The sequence below is a fragment of the Phoca vitulina genome, unplaced genomic scaffold (genome assembly GCF_004348235.1).
Source record: "Phoca vitulina isolate PV1807 unplaced genomic scaffold, GSC_HSeal_1.0 scaffold16, whole genome shotgun sequence".
Taxonomy (NCBI): domain Eukaryota; kingdom Metazoa; phylum Chordata; class Mammalia; order Carnivora; family Phocidae; genus Phoca; species Phoca vitulina.
In genome coordinates this window covers 26,644,640-26,661,145 of record NW_022589719.1, presented here as the reverse complement: position 1 = coordinate 26,661,145, position 16,506 = coordinate 26,644,640, and the positions used below count along the sequence as shown (strand labels likewise).

At 40.7% G+C, this 16,506-nt stretch overlaps 1 protein-coding gene across 2 annotated transcripts in view; it reads left to right on the top strand.

Moving 5' to 3' along the window:
• LPXN (leupaxin) overlaps positions 1-16,506 on the top strand; it is a 40,957-nt gene that overhangs the window by 8,220 nt on the left and 16,231 nt on the right. The window contains exons 3-7 of one of the 2 annotated variants that reach the window (XM_032414238.1): positions 1,372-1,418; positions 9,932-10,031; positions 13,056-13,223; positions 14,148-14,321; positions 14,413-14,494. In XM_032414238.1, coding sequence (XP_032270129.1) covers positions 1,372-1,418; positions 9,932-10,031; positions 13,056-13,223; positions 14,148-14,321; positions 14,413-14,494 — 571 coding nt within the window. The remainder of the gene's footprint in view (positions 1-1,371; positions 1,419-9,931; positions 10,032-13,055; positions 13,224-14,147; positions 14,322-14,412; positions 14,495-16,506) is intronic. The other variant, XM_032414239.1, reaches the window with a different exon arrangement.

Below are 16,506 nucleotides of genomic sequence, written 5' to 3'. Positions count from 1 at the left end.
AATCTATATCAAGAGTAATTATTTACTGTGCTGTTTAAAAATATTCAAATAATATAAAAGGTTTTTTTTTTTAGTTAATGTTTAGGGGCGACTGGGTGGCTCAGTTGGTTAAGCATCTGACTCTTGATTTTGGCTCAGGTCATGATCTCAGGATCGTGAGATCAAGCCTCAAGTCAGACTCTGCACTCAGTGGGGAGTCTGCTTGAGATTCTCTCTCTTTCTCCCTCTGCCCCTCCCCTGCATGCGTGCACTCTCTTTCTCAAATAAATAAATAAATCTTAAAAGAAATTAATGTTTTTAGCCATGTGTCGTTTAAAAATATTCTAGAAAATTTTATTTTGAAAATAAGTTTTCAACAGAATTATTTTGTAGGTCCATCAATACAATAAAACCAAACTTTTGGTCAATAAATATATATTTTAAAAATTATAGAGTATTAATTATTTTTGGTACCTTCCCCTCGTTCACTTTCAAGAACTTCCCAGTTTGAACAATAAATTATATGGTCACCCCACCTGCTTGATCTGGCCCCTTTTACTCCCATCCCTGTCTCACCAGTTCACTGTGCAGGCCACCCCGGCCTCCTTTCTGTTCCACAGATGCTCCAGGGTGCTGGCCCCCTGAACCGTGTTCCCCCTGATACCTGCTTACTTCCCTCACCTTCTGTGAATCCTCACTCAAGTGTCCCCTTCTCAGTGAGTCCTTCCCTGATCAATATATTTTTAATTGCCGTCTCTCCCCCATTTCTCATCTCCCACCTCCTGATGAGTTTTACATATTAATGGATTTATTCTTTTTCTTATTAATGTTTTTATTACCTGTTTCTTACCACCATAATGTAAGGTCAGGATAGACCATTTTTGTTCGTTTAGTTTTGTTTTTTGACTGCTGCATCCTTGGCCCTAGCACATGACAGGCATTCGATAAATATTTGTTCAATAAATGAGTGAGTTGCTGGTCAACTACCCTTTAGAGACACACATTATTATTATTTTTTTTGTATGTTAAATTTAGTTGTGTTATAGTCTTCCCCTAGACACCATCCTGTCTAGTTAAAGGGCTTTGTTCTGATTCATTTTGTTTGTTTTGTGGTTCCTATGTGAGTACGATCAACTTCTCGATTTCAGTGCTTTTGGGGCAGGGAGAGGGACATTATTATTTGGTCCCATTGCCAACTACTCTGCTTAGAACGTGGCCTTTTGCTGTGGGATGGCTGTTATTCCTCTGCCTTGTGAAAGATCTCAGAGATACGCTAGTTACCAGTCCCGTTTAGAAGCTAAAAACATCCCCTAATTCTGGGTGTAGATGAGTGCCAACATTCTCCTAACAGACACTCATTCTCTGCTCTTCTCTGTCACTTACATGTCTTAGGTGCAGCTCGTGTATACTACCCATATCCAGGAGCACAATATCTACAGGTATGTTTTTTATTAAATACTTAAAAAAATTAAAGTTATTAGATAATTTTATCGATCTGTGTTTGGATGCTTCTGCGTGTGTACATTATTTGAACTCCTGCTAAGTCCCTCCTTCTCTTCCCCAGTGTTTGAGCAGAGGTGGAATTCTGCCAAGCTCACTTGGCAGTTTCTCAGGGTACGTGGCTTCTAGATGGGTTGTCCGGGCTGGTGGGCTCTGCTATTTCCTTCACCACCTGAGAAAAGTGTAAATAGTTTGAGTCACCACACATGTTTTGGCCGGGCTACTCTAAATAGCATGCTCCAGATCATGGAACAGGAAGTACCTAATGAAATTTCAGCAAGATGCCAACAAAACCAGAGCTAGGATCAGGGTCAAACCGAGACAAAGAGGGTCTCTGCGGCATACTACCGAATATGTACTTCTAATGAATCTGTACTTCTTCTTTCTATATTTGCTCAAGATTTATTTAGCCAGGGAAGGGGGTTTCCTTTTAAAAACATTACATACTGAAACAGACCCACTTACTAAATCATTTCTTCTGGCCAAGGCTGCTTTTCTTGTTCTCTCTTCAGGTAGTGCTTGTCATTTAAAAAAAAAATCAGCTTTCTGGGAAACAAATGGAAGGGCTTAAGAAATTAAAAGGGAAACAAGATAGCAAAGGCTCATGCATGGTAAAGAGTACCACACCACACCTTATTTGGTTCTAGAATTGCAGCCAGTAACGCACACATGACGCCAAATAAGGGAAGGACCTGTGTTATCATGAAGTCTTTTTATAACTTCCCACCTGAGGACTCTTTCTACTTCGATGGGAGTAAGGCCAGTTTATGAATATAATTGCCAGTTTATTCCAGTTCCAGGAGATGGCCTGGAGGGATGTCCCCTAGACCACCCTGTCCATCCTTCTTGTAAAAAAAATAAAATCAAAACAAGCAAAACAACAAGAAAACAGTGCCTGGTGCACATAGACTTGCAGTAAATATTGATTTTTAAAAACTAGGAAACCAAGACTTCAGTAGAAATATTAGTGAACACAGGCACCCAGAACAGAAAAGCCAGCACAACTGACAGCGATTTTTCTGTGTATCTGGCATTGTGATCAATTGATGGCATGCCAGTGTATAAGTCTTTGATCTTTTTCCCATTTCTTTCTCTTTTCTTGCTCTGCTCTGTATTCCAGGGGAGCTGACCCCTGTCGTTTGGGTTTTCCAGGCTCCAGGATTAGTTGGCTTTTGCTGGCTTTGACCAATGGGAGGCACTGTGCGGAGAGAGCTGGAGGGCGAAAGGCAGGGCAAGTCAGGACATTTCTTCCCCTAGTCTCTCTCCACAGCGTCACCCAGGTCAGCAAGCTACACCTCCTTTATGGCTTCAGCTGGAGCGAGACAGAGCCACTGTGGTTCCAGCATGTGCCTATCTGCCTTGGCCCCTGGCTTTTAGTAACTTTGCCTTTTTTTTTTTTTTTTTTGTCCCTTTGGCCTAATGGCTACCTGCTGTGGCTTATCTCTGAGTTACCTCAATATCTTCTGTTTACTTCTTTAGTTCTGCCATCACCTGTGTAATCAAATTTCTGGATTAAATTCCTCCTGCTTACTCCCAGTATGTTTGCATTTTCCTGGGTGGGCCATGACTGATAACACCTCCCCAAGTACGGAGTGATACTTGCCCTGAAGATCTGTGTGGGAGATTGATAGGAAATCCAGGTGGCCTAGTCAATATGTAATAGACTGATGCAAATCCGTATGGCTGGCGTAACTCAGAGCCGAAAACGCTCGCAGGTATAGATAGAGCTTGAGACTCAGAAACTAGATTCCCGCATCCCACTTTCACAATTTCCTCTGTCTTGTTTAAGTGAACTGAATGTTGCTGTCAAGCTTGAAACTATTCAGTACTAGTTGCGAGTATAGTGACGTGATAATATTTCTAATGTAGTTATATATCAATAGCAGTATGAACAATAATTTAGAAATGTACACATGAACAAAAGTAATTTTGGTAAGAATGAGGAGAAAAAATTCATAAAAACATTTGCAGAGGAATGAACAGGAGAAAACTCCAGCACAGTGAAGCCCCTCACGTGAGGAGTCTGTATTCTTTTAAACACATCTCTTGTATTTGGATATTATTAAAATCTCTGACTCATGAATTACACTGTTGCTCATGACATAGCAGAGCACTTTTACCATCTTCAAGACATGAGGGGACAATTCAAAGGAGCTCTGATTTTGAGGTTCCTCTCTTTTCAGGAACACTCCGTGTAGTGATATAATCACCAACTCTTTAAGGCCTTTACATTCTTAGTTAGAATATTATATTGTTGACTCAGTTACTATTAGGGTATCACAAATATGATCTACTTCTCTTTCCGTACTGCTCTAGGAATCTTGCTAAAAACCAGTAAGAATTTTTTTGAGTAAGCACAAGGATGCCCCAACTGTGAGACAGACAGGTTTTTAGGGTCATACAGACCCATATAAGAAGCTACATTTATTCTACACGGGGAAGCAGAGCAGAGAATGTGCCGACAGCCCCGCTGCCTTTTGTACTTTCAAGACACAGGCCTGTGGCAGCAATGACTAAGGGATTATGACCTGAAAGTGTTGTGAGGAGCTCCCCTGCACTTTCTTGGAAGCCAACAAGGACCAAATCAAGCACTTGCATACCTGACCGTTTTTGTTTCTAGATTAAACAAAAAAAATTATGCCTGGCAGAAGGCCATGTTGTACCTAAAAGACAAAATCTTTTATCTTCGCAGGGGAAGATATCCACTTCCTCCTTTTTTCTTATAGCTAAATACTCAAACATAAGTCAGTAGTGGGACATGTGGTACCCAAAAGACAGTCTTTTTTTTTTTTTAAGATTTTATTTATTTATTTGACAGAGAGACAGCGAGAGAGGGAACACAAGTAGGGGGAGGGGGAGAGGGAGAAGCAGGCTCCCCCCTGAGCAGGGAGCCCGATGTGGGGCTCGATCCCAGGACCCTGGGATCATGACCTGAGCCGAAGGCAGACGCTTAACGACTGAGCCACCCAGGCACCCCAAGACAGTCTTTTTTCCCTAAGAGAGGAAGGTATTTTCCTTCTGCCTTTTTGCTGGTTGATAAATACATAAAAATAAGTAAAGTAATATATCTATGTTTTCATTTTTGAAAATATATTTAGTGGAAGACTTACAATATTTGGGTTTATTTATGGCTTTGTGCTCATGTGTGCGTGTGTGTGTGTGTGTGTGTGAGAGAGAGAGAGAGAGAGAGAGAGAGAGAGAGAGTGTCAGAGTCAGTTTGGTGGATTGTTAGCTAAGCTTAGTTAATGTTGGTTACAACATTACTCCAGAGTCAGTTACCTATATGATTCAAATTCCACTTCTCAAAATTGACTCTGGAAATAATCAAATATGGGTGCAAATACTTATTTACTGTATTATAACAGTGAAAATCAGAAACAATCTAGGTGTCTAGTGATAAATGATTGGTTTAATAAAGTATGGTACATTCTACATTTGAAAGCTGGATAGCCTTTAAAGATCATTTTGGAGGATGGTTGAGCATGGTGCTAGAGGACATAAGCTTTGCAGTCTGTGGGCCCAAACTCTGTTACTTACCAGCTGTATTATATAGAGCAAAGCTTTTTACTTCTCTAAGCCCCAGTGTTTTCTTCTGGGGGTGAGAATACCTCGCTCTTAAGGTTGTTATAAGGATTTAAGGAGAACATGTGTAAAACCCTTTATGGAGGGCCTGACATAGAGTGGACAGAAAGTGCTAGCTGTGGATGCAAAGTTGGATAGGAAAATACATAAAGATACTTTAAAATATGAAAAAAGGTCATTCTTATTTTCCAAAATTAGGCACAGTCATAGAAGGGCATAATGGTTTAAGCCAACATGTCCAGAGTGATTAATTGCCTCTCAAAAGGAGAATTAAGTGTGATTTTAATTTTTTCTTTATATCTCTCTGCAGCTTTAAAATTTTCTATACTTACATTAACTTTATATTTAACCTTTTAATGGTAAAAATAACTAAGAATTCAGAAATATACAGAGTAAAAAGTTAGATCATCTCCCTTTGAATGTATCCTCCTACCACCATTGATTGTTATCCCCATAAATAACTGCTGTCAGATATGTTTCCTTATAGACCTTTGTGTATGCAAAGTCACACTTATGTTTATGTGCTTATAAATTCACATGAATGGAAGGATAGTTTTCATATTGTCGTGGGCTTTGCTTTTTTAAGTTAACAATGTATCTTAGAAGTCTTCCTTAGTTTGGGGTGCTTGGGTGGCTCAGTTGGTTAAGCGTCTGCCTTCGGCTGAGGTCATGATCCCAGGGTCCTGGGATCAAGTCCCACATTGGGCTCCCTGCTCAGTGGGGCGCCTGCTTCTCCCTCTGCCCCTCCCCCCCCAGCTTGTGCGCACTCTCTCTGTCTCTCTTTGTCTCTCTGTCAAATAAATAAATAAAATCTTAAAAAAAAAAAGAAGTCTTCCTTAATTCATATAAATCTATGCCTGCATTCTTTTTAGCAGCTGCACGGTATTCTGTAGCATGTATCTATAATTTATTTAGCTATATGTCCATTTATTTTATTTTTAATTTGTTCATAAAGACTGTACTTTTTTATGTCTTAAGGAACATACTTCTACATATACCTTTTTATGTATATCTTCATTTTCTTGTAGGATAGAATCTTGGAAGTGAAATTGCTGAATCCAAGGATATATGCATATGAAATACTGATAGATACTGCCTTGCAAAGGATATAATAAATTTACATTGCTACCTATGATGTGTGTAAATGTATATGTGTAAGATAATCCCGACTTTTGCCACCACTGCATGTTATCAGTCTTTCAGATTTTTGACTAATGGGTAAAAATTGGTATCTCACTATTTAATTTGGATATTAAAGATTGAGATTGAACATATTTTTATATGGTAATAAAAATTCAAATTTCTTTTTCTGAAACTTGCTTTTTTTCTTTTAATCCCCTAGCCCATGTTTCTATTAGCTTGCCTTATTGATTTGTAGACTTTTTAATATTTGGATATTATTTATGTTTTAAATACTTACGTATTTTTGAATTTTTTTGAGATTAGCCCTATTGATATTTTTTCTTTTTTTTGCCTTCACTTCAGAGTTTATGCCTTTCTTAGGAAAGTCTTCATCACCCCAAATTATAAAAAATGTCCTCCATTTTCTTTTTTGTTAATGTTTAAATGAATTTATGTCTTTAATTCATTTAAAACTTATGCATGTGTAGAGTTTGTTAAAGATCTAAATTTATTGTGTTTCAGATAGGTTGTCATGCATTTTGTGTCTAATAGTCTATTTCTGATTATTTGAAATGGCACATTTAGCATATGCAAGATTCTCATGGTTCAGGAGTCTCTTTCTGGGCTTTCTCTCTGTTCCATTCCTTTGATCTGTTTGTCCGTTTCTTTACCAACATCACACAAATTTTATTGTCAATTTATAGGAACGCACAGCTATTGGACAGATCTTCCCTCTTCATCTCTTTTTTATTCCCCAAAAATTATTTTGAGTGTTCTAGCCCATGAATTTTAGCATCAACTTATTAATGAACTTGAATAATTCTATTAGGATTTCTGTATGAATTACACTGAATTTATAGTTTAACTGGAGAAACTGACATCCAGCTCATGTCCCCACACACATGTTCTTTCTTTAAAAAACAAAAAAAGAGTCACATGCTCTACCCACTGAGCCAGCCAGGCGCCCCCTCATTTTATTCTCATACCTAGTAACCATACTGGTATTTTCTATACATTCTAATAATTATCCAGTCACTTATCTTACATTTTCCAGGTAAGTGATCATACCATCTATTTAAAAGAGAAAATAGGAATGAGAATGCTTTGCCTTTTTCTTTCCAATATATAAATCTCTTATTTGTATTCTTAAATGCATCCAGTAATGCAGTCTGCAATAATATTGCAGACCAGTAGGATCCTTGTCCTTCTCTTCCCTCTCTTTTTTAAAGATTTTATTTATTTTATTTTAGAGAGGTAGGGGAGGGGCAGAGGGAGAGGGAGAGAATCTTAAGCAGACTCACCGCTGAGCACGGAGCTCTTCTCTTAATTAGAAATGTGTTTAGTATTTGCACATTAAATATGAGGTTCATTATAGATTTTATATTTTATCAGGTTATGAAACTTCTTTTCCTCGATCCTCAACAACAGGAATGGTGGTGGAATTTGTTTCCTACTGCTTTTCAACACCTATCAATACGTTTATAAAGCTTTTCTCTGTTCTTGGGTATAATGAATTATAGTAATCCTTTTTCTAATGTTGAACCACACTTGAAAGACTGGCATAACACTATCTAGCCAGGATGTTTTTAAAACTCATTTCTGCTGTTTTTATTGAACTTCCCTCCCTCCCCCCCATGCACGCATGCATACACACATACATACATACACTGTGCGCTTTTTGTCTGGTTTTAGTATTGAGTTTCTGTGATATTTCTAGAACTTATTTGGTGATTTTCCATATTTTTCTATGTACTGGAAATTTACACAATTCTCTCCAAAACCTCAGTTTCTGTTTGTTTTCTGTTTCAATAATTTACGCTTTTAGTTCTTCTGTTTAATTATTTTAGGGTTTTTTTTTTTTTTTTAGGTTCTTGAGTTGAATGTTTTGTTTATTTGCTTCTAGTCTCTTATTTTTCAATATTGCACTGAAATCCATTTGTATTTTTTCCTGTTAATAGCATATTGGTGGGACGTCTGGGTGGCTCAATTGGTTAAGAGTCTGCCTTTGACTCAGGTCATGATCCCAGGGTCCTGGGATCAAGTCCCACATTGGGCTCCTTGCTTAGCAGGGAGTCTGCTTCTCTGTCTCCCTCTGACCCTCCCCCTGCTCATGCGCCCGCACACACGCACGCACACTCTCTCTGACAAATAAATAAATAAAATCTAAAAAAAAATATATTGGTTCAACTTCGAAGGGTGTGTGTGTGTATGTGCTTTCATTGTTATTTCTAAATAGGTTGAAAATTCAGTTTATTTTTTTGCTTCACAAGAATTATTTGGAAGTGCTTTATTTTTTCTTAAGCCGGTAGATTTCTTATGATTAATTTGTATTAAAGTAATAGAAGAATATGGTCTGTATTTACTTCTTAGAATTTATTGAGCTTTTATTCTGTGCTCTCGTACACAGTTAATTTGCTAACAATTGTCTGGGATGCCTGGGTGGCTCAGTTGGTTAAGTATCTGCCTTTGGCTCAAGTCATGATCCCGGGGTTCTGGGATCGAGCCTCTCGTCGGGGCTCCCTGCTCAGTGGTGAGTCTGTTTCTCCCTCTGCCTGCCGCTCCCCCTGCTTGTGCTTTCTCTCTGTCTCTGACAAATAAAATCTTTAAAAAAAATTTACTAACAATTGGGCAAGTATTTGAATAGACTCTGTATTCTGTTTCTTGGGTCCAAATTTTAATCATCAATTTATTCACAATTATATGGTTGTAAAATGAACATCATGTACATTGTCTAAACTCTCTCAGTGGTCTTTTTCTGTAAAGGGCCGACAGTAAATATTTTGACCTTGGACCACAAGGTCTCTGTTGGAACTATCCAACTCTGTAAGAAAGCAGCAGTATGTAAATGAATGGGCATGGCCAAATTTGGCCCAGGGACCTTAGTTCGCTGATGCTTGCTCTTTATTCTTAGTTTTTATCTTTCATCTGACAATGAGAGAAAGTGTAATACTTTATAATTTCAAAAATAATGCTTTGCAAATAAAAAAATGTATATTGGGCCATTGTCTTTTTGTTGTTGTTGTTAAAGATTTTATTTATTTATTTGACAGAGAGAGAGACCACTAGAGAGGGAACATAAGCAGGGGGGAGTGGGAGAGGGAGAAGCAGGCTTCCTGTAGGGAGCCCCATGCGGGGCTCGATCCCAGGACCCTGAGATAATGACCTGAGCCGAAGGCAGATGCTTAACTGACTGAGCCACCCAGGCATCCCTGGGCCATTGTCTTCTTTTTTTTTTTTTTTTTTTAAAGATTTTATTTATTTATTTGAGAGAGAGAGAACGAGAGAGAGGGGGGAGGGTCAGAGGGAGAAACAGACTCCCTGCCGAGCAGGGAGCCCGATGCGGGACTCGATCCAGGGACTCCAGGATCATGACCTGAGCCGAAGGCAGTCGCTTAACCAACTGAGCCACCCAGGTGCCCTGGGCCATTGTCTTCTTAAAGGTCTTTTCAGAAGCTGCTTTGCACCTGGCCATTGGGGGACAATGGCCTGCCAGCTACCTGTCCAGCGCTTTTCTGCACTTGAGAACAATGGTCAGCTTTTGAGATGACCAGAACGGAGATATAGAGACAAAAGGCAAGGAGACCTTGTTCAGATTTTTAGTCACTACCTACTTTTAAATACTCTCTTTCTCTAGTTTTACCCACATCTAAGGGGTTAATAGTTAAAACTGCATTTTCTGGTATTTTATGTGTGGCTTAACATTTATCTGAGTTTTGATGTGTTAGGATTTTTTTTTTTCTCCCTGTAGTAAGGTCCAAGAGCCAAAGAAAGCACCACATCCTCCTAAAACCTCAGCAGCTGCTCAGCTGGATGAGCTCATGGCCCACCTGTGTGAGATGCAGACCCAGGTGAGTGCAGTTCCTGAGTGTGTCTCTGTGTAGCTCAGCTCTGCTGTCCCCTTTCAGAACTCTTGGTTGTCATTCATTTTTCCCAGACTAAATTTAATTCAGCAGATGAACTCAACTTTCTATTATGTATTAACACAAAAGATAATACGATGCAGGCTCTGATCTCAAGGAATGTGGAATGTGCTTGGTAAAATGAAGCAGAAGCCCATGTAACATTTGTAGATTAAAACACAGATGGTGTTTATCAAAATATGTGCAGCCAACATTAGGAATGTGGAGACTTTTATCAGAGGTGGGGATGGGATGTGGGATGGACTCCAAAGAATGGAAAGGGTTTGAACACAAAGAGATGAGAGAAGAGGCCCTTCCAGTTGGCATGAGCCCCAAGGGCATGGGCATCTACAGCTGGATGCAATGTGGTGGGACCGTGAGAGACCTGCCTGAATGAGACAGAGGAGGGCAAACAGAGGCAGAGCCAGGGAGATCAGAGTATGGCTTTGAAAGTAGGGAGGATGAGGAGTCCTGAGCTAGCCTCTAAAGCATGAGTGGTGAGCTCACGTGGCCTGGCAGGGGATGGAAATCAGAGAAGTGGGCTTAATAATTTATTAAGGGAAATCATCTAGAATTCTTAAGGTGGGGAATTCAACCACTCTAAATTGGAGGATTTGATATGCACACATGAGTGGCTATAAAATAATTGCAAGGCGGTATATAAAAAGGTGTGTCACTGGGGATGTCAGGAACCTGATCTTTGTGGCTCACCTTTGGACTCCCAATGCCTGCGCAGTTCTGACATATTAGAGGAACAAATGAATGGACGTCAGAAACAAATTTTCTTCAGTGCCTACAGTAGAGCTGGGTACATTCCTCATTGTATTGTATATCTGAAAATACTGGGGAAAAAATTTACATTAGGAGTTTTAATTGTGCTTCCTAATTGATTTAGTGTGTGTCATGGTTTATTTACATTTTTAAAATACCTGTTTATTTTTTGAATGAGCCATAATTCATGTTGTGCAAAAATCAAAAGTACAAAAGTTTGCAGTGAGCTATTTCCCTATCAGCCCTGTCCCCAGCCATCCAGTTCTGTCCCTGTTTCTTTTTTTTTTTTTTTTTAAGATTTTATTTATTTGACAGAGAGAGACACAGCGAGAGAGGGAACACAAGCAGGGGGAGTGGGAGAGGGAGAAGCAGACTTCCCACGGAGCAGGGAGCCCGATGTAGGGCTCAATCTCAGGACCCTGGGATCATGACCTGAGCTGAAGGCAGACACTTAACGACTGAGCCACCCAGGCACCTCTCTGTCCCTGTTCCATATATATTCACTCAGAAGTATTCTGGAATATGTAAGCAAACAGATGTAGATATGGATAGATATATGTGTGTATATATGTATATGTGTATATACATATAAAATTGTGTTTTTACCTACTTCATATTGATGACCCTTTTGGGCTTTCCAGACGGTAACCTTTGGAACACTAATCTCTTCAACATTAAGTAACATTATATAATAGAGGAGGAAGGAAATCTGTCAGTTGATAAGTTTCTTGAAGGGAAATGAGCATTTTGGATTAGTGAGATAATGCAAGGTTATTCCTGGCAGTGAAAATAGGATACTTAGAGGCCTGAGGGCAGAGAGTAACAAATCACATTCAAGAGACTGCAGGGAGCCTGGCTGGCCTCAAACAATGGAGGCTTTTAGTGAGTAATGAAAGATGAGATTGGAAAGGTAAAGTGAGGGCGGCGGATGGGAGACTTTGAATGTCTGTCTAGTGCATGCAAATCTGATGCCGTGGAGGCCGTAGAGAGCACCTGTTTCCTGATCAGGAAGTATTAGGTCGATGGTAGTAGTAGCCCAGTTGGAAAGGAGTTGAGAGAGAGAGAATCAGGACATGACGTGATGAAGGACAAGCTGGGCATCGCATCTTTTTTGTAATTCGAGGCTTTTCCTTTGAATGAATTATAATGACTATTTTGGGGGGTTTGCTTAAATAAATCCAGTCCATCAGTTAGTCTTATCTGACAGTTTCTCATCACCTTCTCCCCTAACACTGGACCAAGTCATTATTTCTGGTTTGAACTGTTAACAATAATCTCCTTCCAAACTAGTGTCTCTTATTCCACTCTTGCTTGCCTACACTTAACTCCTCACTCAGCTACCACAGGGATCTTGTGGATCAGATTCTTTCGCTCTCATGCTTAAACTCCTCCAGAGGCTCCATTACCCTTGGAATAAAACCTGAGTTTACCATGAGGGCCCCACATGATCTTTGCCTCTCTCTCCATTGTCTTCTCCTGCCACGCTTACTCTCACTCCCTCTGCTCCAACCCCCCCACCCCGACCTTTCTGACTTTCTCCTGACGTACCAAACTGTTCCCTTCCTCTGGGCCTCCCTTCCCTCTGGAATGCTTTTCCCACCGATTCAATATTTCTGAGCCCCTAAGTACATCATGGAATAATCTGTCCCACCCTCTGGCACTTCTATCTTGATACATAACTTATGTCTTATCTCTACCTGACATCACATCATACATTTATTTAATCCATTTATTGTCTATCACCCAGAGAAAGTAAACTCCATGAGGGCAGACTCCTCAGTCACCATGTACATTGCTCTAAACCAAGAGCCTGGAGCTGTGACTGGCACAAACTAGGTACTCAATAAACATTGCAGAATAAATGGGTAAAAAGAAGATATGATGAATTGTTGACCTGTGGTCATTGTAGGAGTGAGGAAAGGTATCATCTTCATACACTCAATTTCCCATGGTCAGAAAAGATTTACAAATGGAGGAAGATTACTCATGTTTCACCTGGCCCGAGGAATTTAGGATAAAAGGGAGATGGAAGCATTTTTATTGGTGTTACAATGTTGGAGTCTTCCAGTGCCTTGGCCGGAGGTTAGGTACAGAAGAAAGCATCAGTCAGTAGAGGTGAGCTTGTGGAGTCATGTAGAAGATGCCAATGAGGGCAGATATTCATGAGCTGATTCTTTTTCATGGTTCTTTCCCTGGTGCCAGGTTGCAGTGAAAGCAGATGCCAGCAAGAAACACACAGCAAATAAGCAAGATCCCAAGGCCTCCCTGGACTCAATGCTGGGGGGTTTGGAGCAGGATCTGCAGGACCTTGGAGTTGCCACAGTGCCCAAGGGCCACTGTGCTTCCTGTCAGAAACCGATTGCAGGAAAGGTGCGGTGGGCCGAGATGTTGGTCCTGCCACCATGGATGGCTGCCTGTATGTCTGTCTCTGTCCCACCAAGGATTGCTCTGTCACCTTCTATCCTAAGACATTTTCATAATAGTTAATAATCACTCATCCCTTACAGTGCTCCAGGCACTGAGCTGAGCGCTTTGCAAGTATTCTCTCTTTTAATGGTCCCATCAACCCTTCAAGGGAGACTCTACTATTGTTCTTTTGTAAAGACGAGGGAACCAAGGGCTCCGGGATGTTAACTGACATGTCCAAGTCTAGAAAGAGGTAGAGGGAAGATTTGAACCGGGAAAGCCTGACTCCAGGTGTGACTCTTAACTGCCTTTCTGTACTTCTGGTGCTGGGAGGGACTTTCCCACTGCCCACTCCGTCCCAATATTCCCAGTCAAGTTGATTGATGGTAACTTCCAGCTGACTCAGCTCTGAATCATGGCCACAGACTTCTGTTCTGCATCATCCTTCACCAAAACCACAATAAAGGGCTCTGAGATCTGACTCAGCGTGGGGCAGGAGATGAGGTGTTCAGACCAGAGGAATAAAAACTCTCATTTGGCCTTTTCCTCTTCCAGGAATTCCTCCAGGCCAGACTGTAGTTATCCCTGTCTGTCACTACTGTGCTCGATTCTGATTCCCCCATCCTCCAGGGCAGTGTCATGGTAACGAACATTTATAGACTTTCATCAGCACGATTAGTCAGGAAACTGGGCACCCTTTTACTGTCCGTAAAGCGTGGACACCAGACCGCATAGGTGGGACCTGGGTCTAGGCCTCCGTGTTGTGTAACCCCGTGGGGGCGCTGTTTGCGTGGAATACTGTGTGAAAAGTTCTGTCCAGAATTGTGTGACCTGTAGGCCCTCCAGCACCCAGCTGCCATCACCTGCCATGCTTTATTTCCTCCCCAGGTGATCCATGCTCTAGGGCAAGCGTGGCATCCGGAGCACTTTGTCTGCACTCACTGCAAGGAGGAGATTGGCTCCCATCCCTTCTTTGAGCGGAGTGGCTTGGCCTACTGCCCCAAGGACTACCACCATCTCTTTTCCCCACGCTGTGCTTACTGTGCTGCTCCCATCCTGGATGTAAGTCGTCCCCCTTCCCCTGCTTCCGCACCGCGGCCCTGGTTTATAGCTCTGGGGCTTTCTAATATGGCTCCGTGTGTTCTTTTTCCAGAAAGTGCTGACGGCAATGAACCAAACCTGGCACCCAGAGCACTTCTTCTGCTCTCACTGCGGAGAGGTGTTTGGTGCAGAAGGTATGCCTGGGTAGTTACGAGAAGACCAGCAGAGCTTTTCCTCGGTCTGCCGCGTAGTCCCGGTAGTCCCGGTGGTCCCGGTAGTCCCGGTAGTCCCGGTAGTCCAAGTGCCCATTGCAGTACTAGATGCCATCCCTCCTTACCTTTCCCCAGTATTTACAAATTTTGTTTAAATTGGTTTCTTAAATCAAAGAAATGCGAATGCATAGTTTAAAAGCTGAAATATGTTAACGGTAATAGTGAAAAGCATCAGTCCCTTGCTTTTCCTTTCTCTACCCCCAAATCCAGTTATCCTCTCCAAATTTTTTCAGCTTTTTCTTCTTTTACTTATTTGTGTATTTTAAGGAATATGCTTAAATTATTATAGGTTTACTTTTTTTTCCTTCTAATTTTAATCATTTGTATTAACTTTCTACCAGGGAAGATGAGGATTTACTCCCCCACCTTATCCCAACATACTTCCTCTCCTCCCATTCTCTCAGTATATAATCAGGTCATAATTGCAGGTCAAACCAGTATTCAATGTGCACAGATTGACAACTATGAAAATATTGTTCATTGTTGAGCCTTGTAGCAGACCTATGGTTACAACAGAGCACAGATTTTAAGAGTTTAGACTACATGGTTCAAATCTGGGCTGCGGTATTTATTAGCTATATGATATCATCCAAGTCATTTAACCCCTTCGTACCTTGCTTTCCTCAGTGATGAAATGGGCCTAGTCATAATTCCTACCCTGTAATCTTACCTTACAGGGTAATTATGAGGATTTTAAGATACAATGGCCATATAGTGTTTAGAATGGTGCCTGGCACATGGAGACTCAGTAAAAATTAGTATTACTATCATGGTATCCTTCTCATATAAATTTTTTCCTGAAGTTAATATTTAGATTTCTTTTTTCACTGACTTAATTTTCATTGTACCTAGCTGTAATTTATGTGACAGAACTGGGAGATCATTCTCAAAATGGCCAGCCGCATCTAGTAGTAGGTCAGTTCCACTTGTTTTGTCTTGGAGAAGTCTGTCCAGGAGACCTCCATCCTCCCGCCCCAGCCTGAAATGGTTTCTCCTCAGGCCTGCTGTGAAGCATTTATTCTGGGCCATTCTCTTGGGAATTCCTTTTACTGCTTGACTGCTTTTTTCTTTGGATCCTCTGTTTCTTGGATCCCCTTTTAATACATGTTGCTACCTGTATTTTGGTGGAGCAGCTCCTAGGAAAGAATGCATAGGAGGTAAAATTTTTGAGACCTTGAAATATCTGAAAATTTTGTAATTCTGTTGTCTACCTTAAGTTGCCTGGGCATAGAATTCTAGGCAAAATTATTTTCCCCTATAATTCTGAAGACGTTGCTGCTGTCTTCCAACTTCTGTGGTTGAGAGGTTTTTAAGATTTTGTTCTTATTCCTGATCTTTTTTGTGTGATCTGTTTTTCTCTCTTTGCAAGTTTTTTTTTTCCTTCTTTTTTCTGAATTACCTTGATTTTTTTTTCTGACTTCTTTTTATGTTTGTTTGGAACAAGTATGACTCATGCGTGGAATCAGAAAGCTTCTTTATTTTGTTTGTTTCCTGTCCTTTTTGAATTAACTCAGTGGGGAAACTGTTCACCTCTTTCCTAAGTAAAAACTTGGGCAGTCCCATCCTCGTCTTTTCTGATGACTCTTAATAAACAGTTATAAATAGAAAATCAATTTCAGACACAAAACACAAAACTAAGTCCTTGGGTAATTCCATCTGTGTAATAGCTAAAGCATCCAACTTATTTAAAGTGACCACCACTTTAAAAATAAATAAACAAGTAAAAAATAAAGTGACCGTTACTCTCCCCTGGTCGGGCCTTTAAGCTGCTGGAGACCAGCGAAGGGCATTATGGCCCTTCATCTGTCCTTTCCTGCCTTTAGCATCCACCACCCTCACCCCTGTTGCTAATCTTGATGTCTGACCCCTTCAGGGCTGAAATAGGAGGGGAGGGTGATGAGCCTGGAGGGCAGGAAAGTCCTAACTTGCCTAGT